General features: G+C 45.5%; 1 protein-coding gene across 1 annotated transcript in view; it reads right to left on the reverse strand.

Moving 5' to 3' along the window:
• LOC307182405 (neurexin-3-beta) overlaps positions 1-17,038 on the reverse strand; it is a 1,521,800-nt gene extending 1,504,762 nt beyond the window's left edge. Inside the window, exon 1 of the mRNA XM_079913629.1 lies at positions 14,310-17,038. Within this exon, the coding sequence (XP_079769755.1) occupies positions 14,310-14,358 (49 nt within the window). The 5' untranslated portion in view covers positions 14,359-17,038. The remainder of the gene's footprint in view (positions 1-14,309) is intronic.
• Between the last annotated feature and the right edge of the window lie 2,092 nt (positions 17,039-19,130).

Here is a 19,130-nt window from a genome sequence, read left to right on the forward strand (position 1 = left end):
AATAAAATATCTTGGAATAAACCTACCTAAGGAGACAAAAGACCTTTATGCAGAAAATTATAAGAAACTGATGAAAGAAATTACAGATGATACAAATAGATAGAGAGATATACCATGTTCTTGGATTGGAAGAATCAACATTGTGAAAATGACTCTACTACCCAAAGCAAGCTACAGATTCAATACAATCCCTATCAAACTACCACTGGCATTTTTCACAGAACTAGAACAGAAAATTTCACAATTTGTATGGAAACACAAAAGACCCTGAAAAGCAAAAGCAATCTTGAGAAAGAAAAACGGAGGTGGAGGAATCACGTTCCCTGACTTCAGACTGTACTACAAAGCTACAGTAATCAAGACAGTATGGTACTGGCACAGAAAGAGAAATACAGATCAATAGAATGGGATAGAAAGCCCAGAGATAAACCCACGCACATATGGTCACCTTATCTTTGATAAAGGAGGTAGGAATATACAGTGGAGAAAAGACAGCCTCTTCAATAAGTACTGCTGGGAAAACTGGACAGCTACATGTAGAAGAATGAAATTAGAAAGCTCCCTAACACCATACACAAAAATAAACTCAAAATGGATTAAAGACCTAAATGTAAGGCCAGACACCACCAAACTCTTAGAGGAAAACATAGGCAGAACACTCTATGACATAAATCACAGCAAGATCCTTTTTGACCCACCTCCTAGAGAAATGGAAATAAAAACAAAAATAAGCAAATGGGACCTAATGAAACTCCAAAGCTTTTGCACAGCAAAGGAATCCATAAACAAGACAAATAGACAACCCTCAGAATGGGAGAAAATATTTGCAAATGAAGCAACTGACAAAGGATTAATCTCCAAAATTTACAAGCAGCTCATGCAGCTCAATAACAAAAAAACAAACAGCCCAATCCAAAAATGAGCAGAAGACCTAAATAGACATTTCTCCAAAGAAGATATACAGATTGCCAACAGACACATGAAAGAAAGCTCAACATCATTAATCATTAGAGAAATGCAAATCAAAACTACCAGGAGATATCATCTCACACCAGTCAGAATGGCCATCATCAAAAAATCTAGAAACAATAAATGCTGGAGAGGGTGTGGAGAAAAGGGAACCCTCTTGCACTGCTGGTGGGAATGTAAACCGATACAGCCACTATGGAGAACAGTATGGATGTTCCTTAAAAAACTAAAAATAGAACTCCCATACGACCCAGCAATCCCACTACTGGGCATATACCCTGAGAAAACCATAATTCAAAAAGAGCCACATACCAAAATGTTCATTGCAGCTCTATTTACAATAGCCAGGACACGGAAGCAACCGAAGTGTCCATCAACAGATGAATGGATAAAGAAGATGTGGCACATATATACAATGGAATATTACTCAGCCATAAAAAGGAACGAAACTGAGTTATTTGTAGTGAGGCGGATGGACCTAGAGACTGTCATACAGAGTGAAGTAAGTCAGAAAGAGAAAAACAAATACTATATGCTAACACATATATATGGAATCTAAAAGAAAAAAAATGGTCATGAGGAACCTAGGGGCAAGATGGAAATAAAGATGTAGACTTACTGGAGAATGAACTTGAGGATACGGGGAGGGGTAAGGGTAAGCTGGGATGAAGTGAGAGAGTGGCATGGACATATATATACTACCAAACGTAAAACAGATAGCTAGTGGGAAGCAGCCGCATAGCACAGGGAGATCAGCTCGGTGCTTTGTGACCACCTAGATGGATGGGATAGGGAGGGTGGGAGGGAGGGAGACGCAAGAGGGAAGAGATATGGGGACATATGTATAACTGATTCACTCTGTTATAAAGCAGAAACTAACACACCATTGTAAAGCAATTATACTCCAATAAAGATGTTTAAAAAAAAAAAAGAATTGTTACAAGGATGTGGAGCTGGTGAGAGGCAGCTCCTCTTCCCAAAATCTTCTTGGTGAAAAGTAGTACTTTGAGGAAAGTTAGTTTTAGATGAGTGGAAAGTGCCAGAAGAAAAGGAGAGATAAAAATTCAAGAAAGACAGGGGGAAACTGATGATGGAACAAGGTTCTGGAGAAGGCAGGAGGGTGCACAGCAACTTCAGTGAGTCCACCTGCCAAATTCTCCATCACAAGAGAGGCCTCCTAGAAAGATGGGCTCACACCAGGCCTCTTGGCACTGTGTTTAGCAGTACGAGTGTGTACTTCCCAGCCAGTACTGGATAGCAAGGTTAATAATTATCTTAACAACAGTTTTTCAAAGTCTCTTGAAAAGAAAAGATGTACCATAGGGTACAACACCACCACGACATGTCCAAACCTTCATGGGCAGCAATGCTAAGCTTGAATGACATGTTGCTCCTAAGAGGACCATGAGCCAGTGCATGTGGTTCAGCTGGTGCCTCTTCTTTTATATGGGATGCTCTCAGCCCTGGATGAAAAACTAGCTACATAATTTAAGGAACTCAGTGAAAAATGAAAATGTGAAATCCCTGTTCAAAAAGTATTAAGAATTCCAAGATGGTAACGGTGGAGCACTAGGCCAAGTGCGGGGCCCTTCTAAGCATGGGGCTCTGTGTGACTGCAGTTTGCCTACCCATGAAGCTCGTCCTGCCTCGCTACACATTACACTCACCTGGGGAGTCTTTAAAAATTCCAATGCCCAGGCCACACCTAAAACCAATGAAAACCAGACCTTCTGGGGGTGAGAACTACACATCAGAATTTTTTAGAGCTTCCCATTGACTCCAATGTGCAACCAAGGTTAGGAACCACTGCTTTCCTGTCACAGAATTTGACTTAATACCAGCTTTGAATTATTTTCTTTAACTAAGAAATTCCATCTGGGAAAAAATATATCGGTCCCACAAAATGGACTATAGCCTTATGACATACTACCGAATCACATTTCTCCAGCTATCCATTCCTGTAAATTGGCTCATATTATTTGTATAAAAGAATGAAAATCTCTTCCTATAATAAATGCATGTTTTGCCATATAAATGAAAAATAAGAGACAACTTGAGCAATGGAGACCTTGCTAAATTCCTTTAAGGCCCCTGCCTGCATTTTCTTGGCTCTACTAGATGATTTCTTCTAGGGTCTGGTCAGTGGCCCAGAACTCATCCAATGTTCTCAACAATGCATGACACAAGGTCCTTCCAAACAACAGTGAGCTTTGGATGGGATGCTCAGTTAAGGCAGGAGGATCTGACCCTCACCAAACCCAAAGCTGGAGATTTATCCCAAGAGACAGGATCAACTGAGGATGGTCATCCAAGCAGCATAGGTGGGCAGCTCCCAGCCGGAAGCACAGCTACCCAAGAGTTCTTCGCCACAAACCCAGCCACCTAAGGAGAAGAGCTGCTGTATAGAAGAGGAGAGGTGGGGCTCCCCACAGGAATCTAAGACCCAAAATGCATGAGGGAAGCCAATTCCTTTATAGTGGTCTCTAGACAAGCAATACTGGCTAAGGCAAATTACAGAGACCTCCAGTGGTGCCCCCTCAGTATGACAGCAAGGACTAAGATCTTTCATTCTGATCCTATCAGCAACAGAACGACAGGAAATGCTTTGGAGGTAGATATTATTAGAATCCTGGCTCTACCACTTATTATCAGTTGTATGACCTCTCTGTGCCTCAGTTTCATCACCAGAAAAATTGGAGCTAATAAGTACCACAGAATTGCTGTGAGGATTAAATGAGATAATCCATGCCTCATGCTTAGAACAGTATTTAATACACGGTGAGCATATTAATACTCAGGTAATGTTACCTTAGCGACCATCATCATTACCACCAGCACCACAGCACTCCACGACACACACATGACTCACGTCTCGCCTACTTTGCTCAAAGTGAAACCAAGATTCAAAGGGCTTAACTGACTGGCTCCAAGTTCCACAAGGCAGTAAGAGCAGAGTCAGATCTGGAACCCATGTTTTCCATCATATATTCTTAACTTCCTCATGTCACCCAACTTGATAACTAAGCAGAGACTCTCTCTGCAGCCTTTCTGGTGTGGTGCACAGCACCACAACTTGCTCTAGGTGAGGCCTGAAGGAGGTGATGTAGACAAAGCTGAGGAGAGCTGCCTGTCACATCAGAAGCACTTAATCACGTTAGCTATTGTTACTATCCCATTGTCACCATACAATTGATGAACTACCCGGAAATCCCCATGTAAACTGACCATATCCACCATATTGGAGACTCAGTTAAAGAGCTTGCTCTCTTAAGAAACCTAATGTCCAGCTCTTCGATATAAACGGAATTCTCCCTGATTAAAATCACCCCATGTAAATTATCCCATGCATATGTTAGGAGCCTCCTGTATTGGCTATGCTTAAAATAATAGAAGCCATACTTCCAAGTGGTCATGAGTAAGGGACAGAGCAAAGGTGTAATTTTAGAAAAGAAGTCAAACTTCAAAAACCTACAGTCCCACAGCTGGGGATTGGCCAGTATGGAAATGAAGTTTTAAGTCCCTTCTCTTCAGGAGAAATTGTATACACCACCAAGCCAAGCCCAACTCACTGTTTGCTGTAGATATTTGTATTGCCACAGTTCCAGGCCCTTGAGGAGGGCCCAGAGGCAGCCATGTCAGGGCTGTACCCCTACCATTTAGGGGAAACTTCCTGGCCAATCAAATGGCGTTACGTCATTGGATGTATTATTCCACCCAAGTGAATGCCTCTTCCAGAAAGAAACCTGCCCTATGGCATCGATTTCCCTCTTTTGCTGAGTGATCTAAAGAGAAAATAAAAATTTTAAAAACTACAATGAATCCGTGACAACTAAACTGGCACATAATGAGAGCCACAAATACATAATTACCACGTCCCACTTGGTACAATATACTCCAGAGTTGCCAAAAACTGACCACTCTGATAGCAGTTGCCCTCGCGCAGGCCCTGGACTCTGCAGCTGCATCTGAATGAGCCCAAGTCAGCTGCCTGCGATGGTTTCCCCAGTAACAAGGTTCTGGCTGAGAGGGACAGTTCATCACCCTGAAGAGTGAGTTTCCACTTGCAGGGAGACTGGGTGAATGCCAAAGCAGAGAATTTGGAAGCAGGGGGCAGGGTCCAAAGGGGTATGGGAGTCACTAAAAACCTGGGATGGGGTCCTAAGCTTTTCCCTTTCTGAGATGGAGTAACATGTCAATTTGGAGACTTGAGGACTTTTAAGGTGAGGCCTAGCGTTGGAATATCCCGTACTCCTGACTTGCCCACGTTCCTCATCGGGAGAACTGGCCTGGTTGTCAGGAGGCATGAGTTCTAGTTCCAGCTCTCACTGGGTGAATTGGAGAAATCACATCTAGGTAAAATCAAGGGAGTTAGGATTAAGTGACTTTCTAAGGCCTGAAAGCTAAGACCACCTGAGAAGAGAGAGGGCCAACTCAGCCCATGACAAAGTGAGACAGTTTCTGTGTCAACGACCATCCTTTCCTTCCACATTTACATTTTCTAATTCTCCCCTCCTGTCTCAGGCATACCTTCAGGACTGAGTTCAGATTTTCTACCACCTGTTCCCAAGGTTGCCTAGAAGAGAAAGGTTACCATCAGTCTGGCCAATTTCCAGCACCAGTGGAACAAATCTGAACGCTACATGGGGACGAAGACGCTCTGCTGTTGCCCAGGTACTGGGAGCAGCTGCAGGAGGTAACCTTGCCAGACCCTTTCGTATTAACGCCTGTGTGATTCTCTGAATGGCTCACCCTCACCAACCGTGCTTTAATGATTCATGAACAATGAATTCATGGGATCTCAGAGAACGAGAACGGGAAAAGCATTCCGGGCAAAGGGAACAGCATATGTACAGGCTACGTGGCTGACGAAAGTGGGTTAACACGAGGCCTAAAGAAAACGCCAGTATGGTTAGAGGCCTGAAAGCAAGGGTAAGAATACTGAGAGATGGGGCGGGGGCAGGGGTGTGTGGAGGACAGGCAGGAGACGGGCAGGAGGGAGATCATGCAAGCCTTGTTAGTGGCTATGGTTTTGTTTTTATCCTAAGAGTTTTAGAAGCTCATAGCAGGAGAGAAAGGTGGAGGTCTTATGACAAGATTTTATTTTTAAAATCTTAATTTAGTTAAAAATATGAAGAAACCAATCAGGAGGCTACTGTCATGATCCAGGCAAGAGATGCTATTGGCTTGATGGATAATTTTCAAAAGGGGAGTAGAGCTCCTACGTGAGTGGTGGCTACAGCCCTCTTACTGCTCCCCCTGGTTCCAGGTAAGGTCTCCTGGTTTATCCATGTCACCTTGCTCGGCATCATCCCCAGGCACTGTGTGCTGTTCATGTCTCACCATGGAGAGTGGATTTCCTCTGCCCCTCAACGGCCACCACCTCTGTCCTCTTACTTTGCACTGACATCTTATTCAATTGAAAGCCTGAAACTCCCTGGAGAATTTTCTAGTCCTTATTCCCTCCGAAAGCACATAAACCTTGTTACTGGTGGTTAAATTTTTATCTCACAACAGTCACATGCAGTGAAGAGAGAATGTTCAGCAAACACACATCTTTTAGACAAGGTGAGATTAAAAACAAACAAACAGGGCTTCCCTGGTGGCACAGTGGTAGAGAGTCCGCCTGCCGATGCAGGGGACACGGGTTCATGCCCCAGTCCGGGAGGATCCCACATGCCATGAAGCGGCTGGGCCCGTGAGCCATGGCCGCTGAGTCTGCGCGTCCAGAGCCTGTGCTCCGCAATGGGAGAGGCCACAACAGTGAGAGGCCCGCGTACCGCAAAAAAAATTTAAAAAATAAACAAAAAAAATCCTTTCTTCTTACCACTGGATGCCAAAAGGTAGTGTAAGTTGTGTTAGAAACATAGGAACCTGGTCCTAGAACCCCTCATGTGCCCAAAGTATTGCAACAGCTGAGGAACAATACCTTTTAAAATTGCCTCAGTGATCATTTGAGATTGTGTCTGTCTTAACTGAGTTCCAAGCACACAGCTGGGCAGGGGACAGAAAGAGGCATGTAAGACTTCTGCAGCTCTCAAAGATGGGTGATTTGGTTGCAACAGATTGATGGACTAGACAGGAGAGTCTGGGGCAACAGCCTTTCAGATGAAAAGAGGTAGAAAGGGAAGTGTGGCGACCACACATTCTCTAATACTTCTCCATCAACAGACAGGGTCCAAGTTCCCTGCCCTTGACTCTGGGTTCTGTGCCAGCAGAATACAGGCAGACCTCAGAGATACTGTAGTTTCAGTTCCAATCATCACAATAAAGTGAATATAGCAATACAGCGAGTCACATGAAGTTTTTGGCTTCCCAGTGCATATAAAAGTTATATTTACACTATCCTGTAGTCTAGTAAGTGTGCAATAGCATTATGTCTAAAAAAATACATACCTTAATTTTAAAACACTTTATTGCTAAAAATGCTAACCATCATCTGAGGCTTCAGCAAGTTATAATCTTTTTGCAATAGTATTCAGTAACAGCACAGATCACTGATCACAGGTCACCATAACAAATATAATAGTATTGAGAAACTGTGAAATATTGTAAGAATTACCAAAATGTGACACAGAAACACGAAGTGAGCAAATGCTGTTGGAAAAATGGCACCGATAGAATTGCTCGACACAGGGTTGCCTCAAACCTTCAATTTGTAAAAAACACGCTATTGGTGAAGCACAATAAATCAAAGCACGATAAAACAAGGGATGCCTGTACAGGAGAATGCAATGCCTACGATGCTGTGCCGGTTCCTCTTCAAAACCCCATAAGTCTACAGAGCCTTCCCTGTTTTGAAGATATAAACATAAGGAAGCTTGATGATTATTCTTATATCAAATGATGCTTCCCACTTCAGACAGATTTTCCAGAATTTCTTTACAACTATTAGCATCTGCTGAAACAAAAGAACTTAAAGTTATAGCGTGAACAGTCACTAACAAGTTAATATCAATCAGAAACGAAGCCAGAGGGCTTCCCTGGTGGCGCAGTGGTTGAGAGTCCGCCTGCCAATGCAGGGGACGCGGGTTCGTGCCCCGGTCCGGGAAGATCCCACATGCCGCTGAGCCTGCGCGTCCGGAGCCTGTGCTCCGCAACGGGAGAGGCCACAGCAGTGAGAGGCCCGCGTGCCGCAGAAAAAAAAAAAAAAAAAAAGAAACGAAGCTAGAAGACTTTTCAAATAGAAGTGCAGATCACTGGGACTAAACAGACTATTTTTTAAGGTCTGATTTACAAATGACCTTTTAAAGAAATATAACTTTAGAGTGAAGTGACGTTTACCTCCATAAACTCTCCCAGGACACTCCAAATGCTTTTTTGTATGAGAAAACAGAACTTCCGGATTGTTGCAGGTTTATTTTATCCCCCTCTGAATTTCAGTCTCTACCTCCCCGGGGCCCATCTCTGAGGATACAGAAATTGCCTATTGTCGGGAACCAACGTCTCTGCAAATGTAGTCTCTCCCTTAGTCCCAGAGCATGGAGGCCTCCACACTCTCAAGGCCACAAAGGCACACATAAGAAGAGTTCTGCAGATTTTTTTCCCTTAGAATCTTTTTTTCTCCAGTCAGGAGAACCGCCGACTGAAAAGCAAACTTGAGTGGGACACCTGGATTCTCAGGCTCCCCCCTCCCCCTTTCCCCAGCACTGCAGGCTAGACGAGCAACTGAACCTCTCCTCATCTCAGTTTCCTCCTGTATAAACACGAAGGACAAGATCACCTGGCAGATCCTTCGAGACCTAAGAATCTAGCACACTTTTAAGACAGAGAGTGGGATCTGTCCTCCCCAGTCATGAGCAAGTCAGAAACTCCCAGGCAGATCACAGCCTCCTTCCAACGGACGGAGCGGCTGGCTCGCCGTGTTGAGAGGGGAGAGCTGCCAGGAGGAAAGGCAAGACTTCCACCCTTCTGCAGGTGGAAGGAAAAAGGAGTGGCCACTCTGGGAAGTTTTGGTCAGTGCAAACCAAGACGGGTGAGAAGGGTCACATACAGGGTTGAGGAGGCCACAATGTCTTCTCTCCCTGAGGTAGAGAAAGATGATGTCTGACTTCTGTAGCTTCCCAGAGCCTTCCTGATGGCAGCAAGCTCTCCAAGCACGGGCCCAGCAGCCAGCTGTGTGCTCTCTGCTTGCATTTAGGGCTGAGGTGTCACAGAGGCCTGCAATCTCTGAGACTTTCTCTTTTTCTGATTATATCTTCACTCACTCCCTCAGCCAAGTGCAAACCTCTTATCTCAAGACCATATCTGAGTTGGTGAAAAAGCCAGAATTTGCTTTTTGTGCTCTGATTTTCACACAATGCCTGCTGAAGGTGCAGATGGTAAATGTCCCCAAGGAGCCCAGTAAGGAAACCAGGTTTCCCCAACAGTGGTCATGGTAGTCTTGGACTTCACCAGAGCTCTCAACAATCACCAGAAGAAGGTAACTGATGGTGCTGGATAGCGGTGTGGGTGGAGCTTTTTAAAACACTGCGGTGTCTGCTCAGGGTTAAACACATAGACTGATGCACAGAAAAAGAAAGCCCTCAAACGAGGACCCATGGAGGATCTGGGTATACAATGAAGGGAGCACTATAATTACATGGGTAAAGGATGGACTGTTCAATAAATGTTGTGGGGTAATTGACTTTTAAAGGAAGAAAGTAAATAAATAGAATTCTATTCCCTATGTCCCTTAACACATGTGAAAATATACTGTTGCATGAGAGACCTAATGGTCAGAAGCAAAACTTTAAGACTATTAGAAGGATATACAGGGTCATGCCTACTAGCTTTGTGACATTAAAATAGTAAAAGATTTTTTGGACAAGCCATAAATAACATCTCACGGAGGGCCAAATTAATACCTTTGCAGCATCAATTTTTTGGAAACCTCCTTTTAGAAAAAGATATCATAAAGTTTGAAAATGAGATAAAATGAGAGAAGATATTATTTATACATATATACCCACATACAAATTTTATATTTTATATACGTATGTGCATGTATGTATATACAGAGAGAGGACTGATAGAATATATAAAGAACTCTAACAAATCAATTAAACAATTGGATGAAGGCAGTCAAAGGCACAAACTTCTAGTTATAAGATAAAGAAGTGCTGGGGTGTAATGTACAACATGATAAGTATCATTAACACTGCTGCACGGTTAGATATGAAAGTTGTTAAGAGAGTACATCTTAAAAGTTATCATAAGGGGCATCCCTAGTGGCACAGCGGTTGAGAGTCCGCCTGCCGATGCAGGGGACACAGGTTCGTGCCCCAGTCCGGGAAGATCCCACATGCCGCGGGGCGGCTAGGCACGTGAGCCATGGCCGCTGAGCCTGCGCGTCCGGAGCCTGTGCTCCACAACAGGAGAGGCCACAGCAGTGAGAGGCCCGCGTACCGGAAAAAAAAAAAAAAAAAAAAAAAAAAAAACTTATAAGGAAGATTTTTTTCTGTTTCTTTAATTTTGTAACTATATGAGATGATGGATGTTCACTAAACTTACTGTGGTCATCATTTCATGATGTACGTAAGTCAAATTATTACGTTGAACCATAAACGCACACAGTGCTTATGTCAATTATATCTCAACAAAACAGGAAGGAAAAGAGTTGCAAGCCTCCCGCCCCCGACACCAAAATGAGCAATGGTATAAACAAGTAACCCACAGAAAAGGAAACTTTAAGGCTAATACACATGAAAAGTTGCTGAATATCTCTGATAATTAAAGAAATGCAAAGAAAAATCATTCACATAAGAGTGGCAACCTTTATAAGGCCCATAATAACAAGTGCTGCAGAGGACATGGAGAAAGAGACTGTCCACTGTTGGTGGGAGTTTAAACTGATACAATCAAATCTGAGAGTCTTTGGCAGAATGTGCTAAATTGGAAAATGTGTCTTACTTAAGACCAGCAATCCCACTTCTGGTATACATCCCAGAAAGACCCGCGTACATATGCACAGGAGAAGTGTGCAAAATGTTCACGTTGGCTGAAATGTTTGTAAAAGCTAATAACCGTAAACATTCTAAATGTACACCAACACGAGAATGGATACCTACTCATATGATAAAGTACTGTTCAGTAGACAAAATGGATAAGCTAGAGCTAAACGTGTCAACGCGCGCGCACACACACACACACACACCAATTCGCAGGAAACAATGGTAACCATTTCCATAAATACTACATAATGCTTATGAATACTTAAGTATGAGACTAACATAGAAAAGTTTGAACTGTAAGGACACATACCAGATTCTTAACAATGGGTGGAACTAAGCAGAGAAACTTCACCTGTAGTTTTTAAATTTTTATAACAAAAAACAGATCTGAAGCAAAGGTGACAAAATGTAAATATTGTATTTATAACCAAGGAAAGCAAAGCAAATAATGTTCTCATATTGAATGTAAACCCTCACCCCCTAAATATGTCTACATTGTATCTCCTCCATCTCTGCCTGGCTCAGACTCTCTTCTCGGACAGGCTGTTACTGGTCTCCCTGCCTCCAGTTTCCACCTCTACAGTGTCACCAGGGTGATTTTTCTGAAATATAAATCTTTAAAAACTATAAAAGGACATTCAAATCTAACTCTCTTAATATAGACCCTGAGCCTTCAAATAAACTCCTAGCTTCTTTGCACGGTATACAAAGGCCTCCATAACCCAGGCTCTGCTTCCTTCCCTGGCCCCAAAAGCCACAGTCCCTGCCCTCGCCCACAAGCACACCCCGTGCTCTGGCCACACTGCTGTCCCAGAGCCCCAGCTCCTATGAGCCTTTGTAGAGCACTCTCCTCTCACTCATCTCTCTCTCCACTTAGTTTGCTCTTCAACACTGGGCTCTGGCATCACCTCTTGCCTGCATTCGGGGCTCTTTCCCCAGCCTCCCAGAGAGCCCTGTTCAAACCATTTCTGCAGTTAGCACATCACATTCTAATCACCCTCTCCCCAGGGAGGCTGCAAGCTTCCAGTCTGCAGGAACCACGTCTCATAAAGCTCCTTCCCTTGTGCCTCAATGAATGCTCAGTAAATTGTGTCAGATTAACAAATTAAAATATGCAAGCATACAGAAAACACACAAGGAGCACAAGGCATCATCCTAAAAGTGGTCTTATTCATTCTACAATGACTAGGAATAACACTAATAACAATACCCTCCTCTGTGGGGTATTTATAATGCACTTGGTAGGCCTTGAAGGAGAACATAAACTAAGGATGGGACATAAGCCTGTCTTCAAGGAGCTTCCAGTCTTGCTGGAGAGATACTATTAAGACATAAAGCCTCTAACTAGACGTGGGTAACTCAAATCTAAAGTAAGACCCATTTCCAGCAGATGTCTAAAGCATTTAGACATAGAGTTGCTCTAAAATCAAGAAGAGGTAGGAAACAAGAAAGAAGAGAAATGGGGAATGAGAAAAGAAGAAAAGGCCACAAAAGTACTCATGCTCATTCCAAATGTCCCAGCTTACTGCCTGACGGGAGTAGACCCTGAAGGCTGGAGCAGGCCCAAATCAGGTCGGAGCCCCCGTGGATGCCTGCCTGTCAAAATGCCCTGTATCCCCAGGATTAATAATTTACAGAGAAAGGGGGCTGGCACTAGCTGGCAACTTGGCAGCCCCAGTTCTTCCCCTGCACCAGGGCTCTGCAGTTCAAATCAATATTCGTTAGCCAGCGGAATGAGCTCGTTTCACGCATGTTCTAATTAGACAATGGAGATTATTACAAAACACCTGCAATGTTTGTAATCATTTAAAATAATGAGAATCAATATTAGCTTCCAAAGGCACCATATGGTAAATGTTCATTCCAGGCATGTGGTCCCTGATATACTCTCAATGCTTCAAAACTGATCATTAACATTTTTTAATTTGCAAGAAGTTGCTCCTGGTTAATGAATTGGCTGCCTGTGACTTCCTCTGAGTGATCATTTAATTGTAACATGGCCTCAGTACCCACCGGAGCTCTTGGGGTCTGCCTCAAAGGACATGCTCCAGAGTCAAGTACACGCAAACATCCCACCACCACCACAGGGCGCTTCCCAGGTGTGTGATCTCCAAGCCGCTGAAGTGGTGGCTCTCAAGTCACCCAGAGAAGTTGTGAAAAACGGAATGGTGGATCCCATCCCAGAGTTTCTGATTCAGCAGGTCAAGGGAAGGGGCCTGAGATTCTGCATTTTCAACAGGCTCCCAGGTGATGCAGACGCTGTGGGTCTAGGGACCACACTTTGAGAAGCACTTGTCCTACAGGCCGACACCCAGCCCCCACTCCAAGCGAACACCTTCCCCATCGGCAAGAAGCACCCAGGAAGGGTAAAGATTGAGGAAAAGACTTAAGTTTCCTCCATGTTCCCTGAGCAAACTTCCAGGCCACATCTAGTGAGATGGGCAGTGGGCCTCATGGCACATGTGTTGAGCCAGACGCTATGCTGGGCACTTCCACATCTTGATTAATCCTCACCACAACCCAGTGAAGGAGGTGCTACCACCACATTTGACAAAACAGGAAACAGATACGGGATTGTCCAGTGTCAGCCTGGCCTACCCATGGAGGATTCTAATTCAAACAACGGTTTTGTGCCTCCAGTCCCATGTTTCATCCACAACTGTCCAAATGAGCAGAGAGTAAGTGTGTACCCCTTCACTCCTCACCCAGAACCTGTTTTATCCCATTACCTGGACTCTCCTAACCACAATGGGATGCAAGGTGGGGAGGCTCCTTTACCCAAGCACACAGATCGTGCAAATCCTCAGAACTAGGCCGGTATTTACTCTTTTCCCTTCTAGCCTGGTCAGAAATACTTCCCTCACCATAATCCGAGCACACAGCCCCTTCTGGTGCTTTGCTTTGACCTCACTTCTCATCTACTAGCCTCCTGCTTCTCAACTTTTAACGTGCACAGGAATCACCTGGGGATCTTGTTAAACGGCAGCCTCTGAATGCATAGATGCGGGACATGCCAAGAAGCAGTATTTCTAACCTGTTTCCTGTTGGTGCTGATGTTGGCCCCAGGTGATGCCGATGATTAGTTCTGTATCAGCATAAACACAGAGGACCTGGTGTGGGGGGAAACATGAACCTTGGAGCCAAACACATCTAGGTTCCAATCACCTCCAATGTGTTTTCCCTAGAGTGATTTACTCAGCCTCTCAGAACTTGTTTCCTCATCCCTAAAATGGGAATAACACGTGTCCCATAGAATTATGAGATAAGTAACATCCGAAACGCACCCATCATCCCAGCACCCTTTTGCCCCTCCACAAACACCCTCTACAACTACTCCACCCTCTTTGATACCTCCCTTCTCTCACATCCTACCACCCAAGCTTATGAGCCAGGGAGGTCAGACATTTTTACCTGGTTTACCAGTGAGGAAATCACAGGCTTCTGATAGACTTAAGTCCATAGCCAGCCCAAGGCAGGTCTCAAATACAACCCAGGGCTCCTGATTCCAAGCTGAATGCTGATTCCAAGCTGAACGCTGTCTCCCATGCCCCAAGGACCGAGGCCTCAGCAGTTCCAGTTTGGTGGTAGAGAAAACACATGAACAGAGTCACCACACGCCAAGATCACCAGAGCTCTGCAGGAGTCCTAAAGAAGAAATGAGTGGCTCACACTCACCTTTGGTTATCTGGAAATAGAAATATCGGCAGTAGGGGAGTGGAGGGGGGAAGTGTGCAGACTTCAGCACGACAACAGCTTAGAAAGTAGTTATACACCGTCTTATCTCTAGCTGGAGCTCTATTCTCATCCACGCAGCGAGCTGGTAAAACACTCCTTGGCATAACACACAGGACACATCTTAGCCCCAGGCAGTGAGCCCAGAGAAATGTACAATATCAAAAGAAGGAAAACAGATAAAACTGAAAAATCACAGGTAGGATTTATAGCAAAGTTTGCTCACGGGCAGGTGAATCCACTAGGCTCCCTGAGCTTTCTTTTTCTTCTTCCTTTGATGTTTTAAAATCCATAAGACTGTTGTTTTAAATCATCCCATAAAACATCGCCTGCTGCAGAAGCTGCAATCAGGCATTCTCTCGGCATCCGCCTTTGTCACTGAGCTAGTAATTCACAGCAATTGATAAACTTTTTCAAAATGCTGTGAACGTAACTTCAGGGGGTTAATAAAACAGCTTTCTACTCCTCTATTTCTTTCCATTGATAATTTATTCAAATTGTAATTGCCCGTAATGTGCACCCTCTATCACATTACTGCTCACACACCATGCACTCTCCCTCACCATGCATCACCCCAGCTGTCAGCAAAGTCCTCCTTCCTGCCCTGCACACAAAAATGGGACTGCTTCTCTTCTCACATCTAGCGGACAAGCCCCTGCCTGCTTGCCACCCTCTCCTACCCCCTCCCACTGATGTCCTAAATGGAGGATCCCACCGGCCCCTGCCCACTTGCTGGCAGACGTTTAGTCTCAGGGCTATCCATGCCCCAACCACGTGTCTTGTGGCATGGAGGTTTGCTGGGTTAGGTGGTTTGGGCAGAGTTACCTGAGCTTGTGCAGACGGTGTAGTAACAGTGCAAGGTTCTCCTGGCTAAGGGGGGTGTTGGATGAACCAAAGTTCGAGAGTCAGAAGACTTCTTCTCATCCTAGCTGTACTGTGAATTCTGTGTGAACGTAGGTAACCCAAGTACCCTCTCTGAGCCTGTTTCCTCACCTAGAAAGTGGAGGCCGTGATACCTGCCCTCTCTATTCCACAGGACCGCTGTGACTGTTCCAGAGAATGAGATGATTTCTCAGGCTGACTTTGACTCACACAAAGTCTGACAGTTCCTTCCATTTTTTCCCCCAATGGAAAGCAAGTTACTGTGTGAGGTATTGAGGTAGGCCTAGGACCAGGGGACCAGGTGGGGAGGGAGGTTATGAAGGTGGGACCGATCTTCTAGGAGGAGATAAAAAGGATACTGAATTCGTCCTAGAATTGGCCCAGTTGTTTGGTGTTGGGCAGATGGGTATCTGATTCTGGTGACCCCAAGATGGCAAAAGCAGAGGTCAAGGCTGCAGCCGGACACCAACCAGTGGCCCTGATGCCTTCTGGGCACTGGGCAACAATGCATCAGACGATGCTCCTTTCCCCTACTGCTCCTGCTTCAGATCTCAGTGTGCGTCAGCAGTTTCAGAGCCTCATTACTGAGCGGGCACCAATGGCCTCTCCTCTCCTGAGCATCACCTCTTAAGCTCCCTAGATGGTCCGGAGGACAGAGTCACAGCCTTTAACAGCCTTTCCATATGATAACATGCGCACCTTCTCAGAAGTTCCTGTGTGACAAAACCCACCCCTGGCCCTGCAGAGTTACAGAATAAGTACGATGATCAAGGCCTGTCTCCAGGGATCTGATGCACAGAAAAGCAGCATCCTTTCAACCCGTGGTATTTTCAAGTCCCAGCACCCGCCCCTACTTGTTAAAATTCCCAGCAACAAGTGGCAGCAGTAGGTTTGCCCAGCAGGTGCCTGAATGTGACTAAGAGGGGAGGGAAATCTCAGAAATCATTGCCAACAGACCTCCCAGGTCCCCCATTATCCCTTAATGGGCTCCTTTTTAGAACACGTGGGAGAAACCAACTGGTTTCCTGCATTCACTGAGGCTGAGAAGTGGCACTAAAACGAGGGGGAGGGGCAGAGAAGAGAAGTCTCTCCTTAAACCCCACAGTTAAGTTTCTGGCCCTTTGCCTGAGCCCCTGGGAGCCCCTAGTCCCTTAGGAAATGGCAGGTGTAGGAAAACGCTCTTTTCTGCAGCTGCTACCACTTACCACAAACCATTTATTTCATCTTCTTAGCAAGCACAAAGTGTATCCAATCCCACCAACTGCTTTCGCAAAATCTTAAGACTTTGCATTCTCTGGTAGGACTTCTTTCCGAAGGAGATTGCCTTCCTCGTGCGATTCACATTAGCAGGCAGTCTGTTATTAGCTTGATATTTTATCTCTAACACTGTGAGAAACATTGCTGCCATAAACCCGGGTGCTCTTAGTAAAAGCTGAACTTCTTGGCAAAACGTAATAAAGTGAGGAACGATGAAAGCATTTGGCTATGAACGCGGAAGCAGCAAAGACAACAGCCGCCCCCCAAGGCTGGGCTACAGGCATGCGTAGGTCTGCACACGCGCACACGCAGACGCGCGCACGAACGTGCACGTGCACGAACACGCACGCACACGCCTTCCGTGTCACGTTGCGTGAACACTGCCACGATCCCCTTTTCTCTTGCCCTTCCTGAGCCATTGCGTCCCAACCCAGGGCTCTTCAGTCCAAGGGTCTCATTTGTTTATTCCTAAAAACGGATGGATCCAGGCTTTTTTTTTTTTTTGCGGTACGTAGGCCTCTCACTGTCGCGGCCCCTCCCGTTGTGGAGCACAGGCTCCGGACGCGCAGGCGCAGCAGCCATGGCTCACGGGCCCCGCCGCCCCGCGGCATGTGGGATCCTCCCGGACCAGGGCACGAACCCGTGTCCCCTGCATCGGCAGGCGGACTCTCAACCACTGCGCCACCAGGGCAGCCCCAGGCTTTCTTAACTATGCCAAGGTTCAGAAGGCAGCGGAAACGCCCGGGGAGCTTGGTAAGGATTCAGATTCCCAGCCCCCAGCCCCTCCGGAGATTCTGAGAGCAGGATGGGGTCTGGGAACCTGCATTTGTAACAAGCGTCCCATGAAGAGCCAAGGGGGCCGGACTTGGGGGCAGGATAACAGACAGGGCCCCGCCCCTGCACCACCATTGAGTGAACGAAGCAAGGCCGACTCAGTCCCTATTTCAAAAGATTTGGTTGTCCAAGTGCCCCAAAAGGCCTCAGGTCAAAGCAGCCACATGTGGACAGCAGCTTCTGACATCCTGAAGGCTGGTGCCAGGCCAACTTCTCAGTATCTGTCTCGCGTGCAGGAGGAAGGGAGGATGCTTGCTCGGTTATATTAATGAGCACGTGCTGTCAGTCAGTGGACACGCCCAAAGGAATTTTAATAAAGACAGCATCTCTTCCTCTGGCTTTGGCCACCTATTTAAGAAACGTTGCCACGTGAGAGAATCCTGAATGCCGTAGCTGGTGGTAAATGGTGATTTGGCTCACAAAGGTTGACGGACTCCAAGATGCCCAGGGGTAAGAGTGTTGGGTGTGGTCCTCACCCACCAACTGCTTCTGGTTGTAAATAATGAAAAGAACACAAAACCACAAGCTGGACACGCAGTGAACTAGCAGCATGCCTTGACGTTTTTAACGGGTGGTTCTTTGCCCACTGTTGAGGCTGGAAGGAGAGATGAGGGGGGATCCACCGTGATGGACAGTGAGCCTGCTTGGAGCCAAAGAGGTGGCATAATGCTGTGGTTCTCGACCCTGGCTACACAATGGAATCATCTGAGGAATTAAAATGTAATAGGAACCACTAACCCTAGAGATCCCAACTCTGTGAGCTAGGGTGGGGCGGGGCAAAGGTATTTTTTTAGGGCTCTTCAGATGATCCTAATGTGCAGCTAGAGTCAGTCATCACTGCCTAATATAATTTCCAGGGAGTTTAAAGCTGGATGCTCAAGCTTCCCTGAGTTGAACCTCCTGGGGAACTTTACAATGTATTGATGCTGGGGTCCCACCCCAGAGAATAATAGGTGTGGGCTCTTTTAAAATATCCCCAGGTGATTGCAGTGTGCAGCAGAGGAGGAGAAGGGCTGGCTGGAAGACATTTCATGCTGATGGCTGCCTGTCCTTTGCCTCTAGTGTTAACCAGTGACCTAGTGGGAACCTCCGGATTTTGAATCAAGAGACTGAATTTAAGCCTCGGCTTTGTCCAAACTTGCTGTGGCAACTTGGAAAGTCATTAACACTCTAGGCCTCGGCTTCCTTGTGATCCTATCTCACGAAATTGGTGTAAGAATTAAATAAAATCATTTGAAATCACTCTAAAAATAGTGACCTGCTACATAAATATTGTTGTACCCTTTCTTAGCCAAAAAAAAAAATGTTTCTACAGGGTTTATATCGAAGCAGGCAGGGAGAGCATGTGCTACGAGGAAGCTGACCCCACAGGCAGATAATAGTGACAACGATGATGGTTAAAATGCACTTTTCCACCATTCTGTAATTTGACTTCACCCCAGATAGAACTGTGAGATTATGATGTCCCATATTAGAGAAGAGGAAACAAAGGCTCAGAAAGTTCATCTCTCAAATAGCAGAAGCAAA

This window comes from Stenella coeruleoalba (genome assembly GCF_951394435.1).
Source record: "Stenella coeruleoalba genome assembly, chromosome: 2".
Lineage (NCBI taxonomy): Eukaryota > Metazoa > Chordata > Mammalia > Artiodactyla > Delphinidae > Stenella > Stenella coeruleoalba.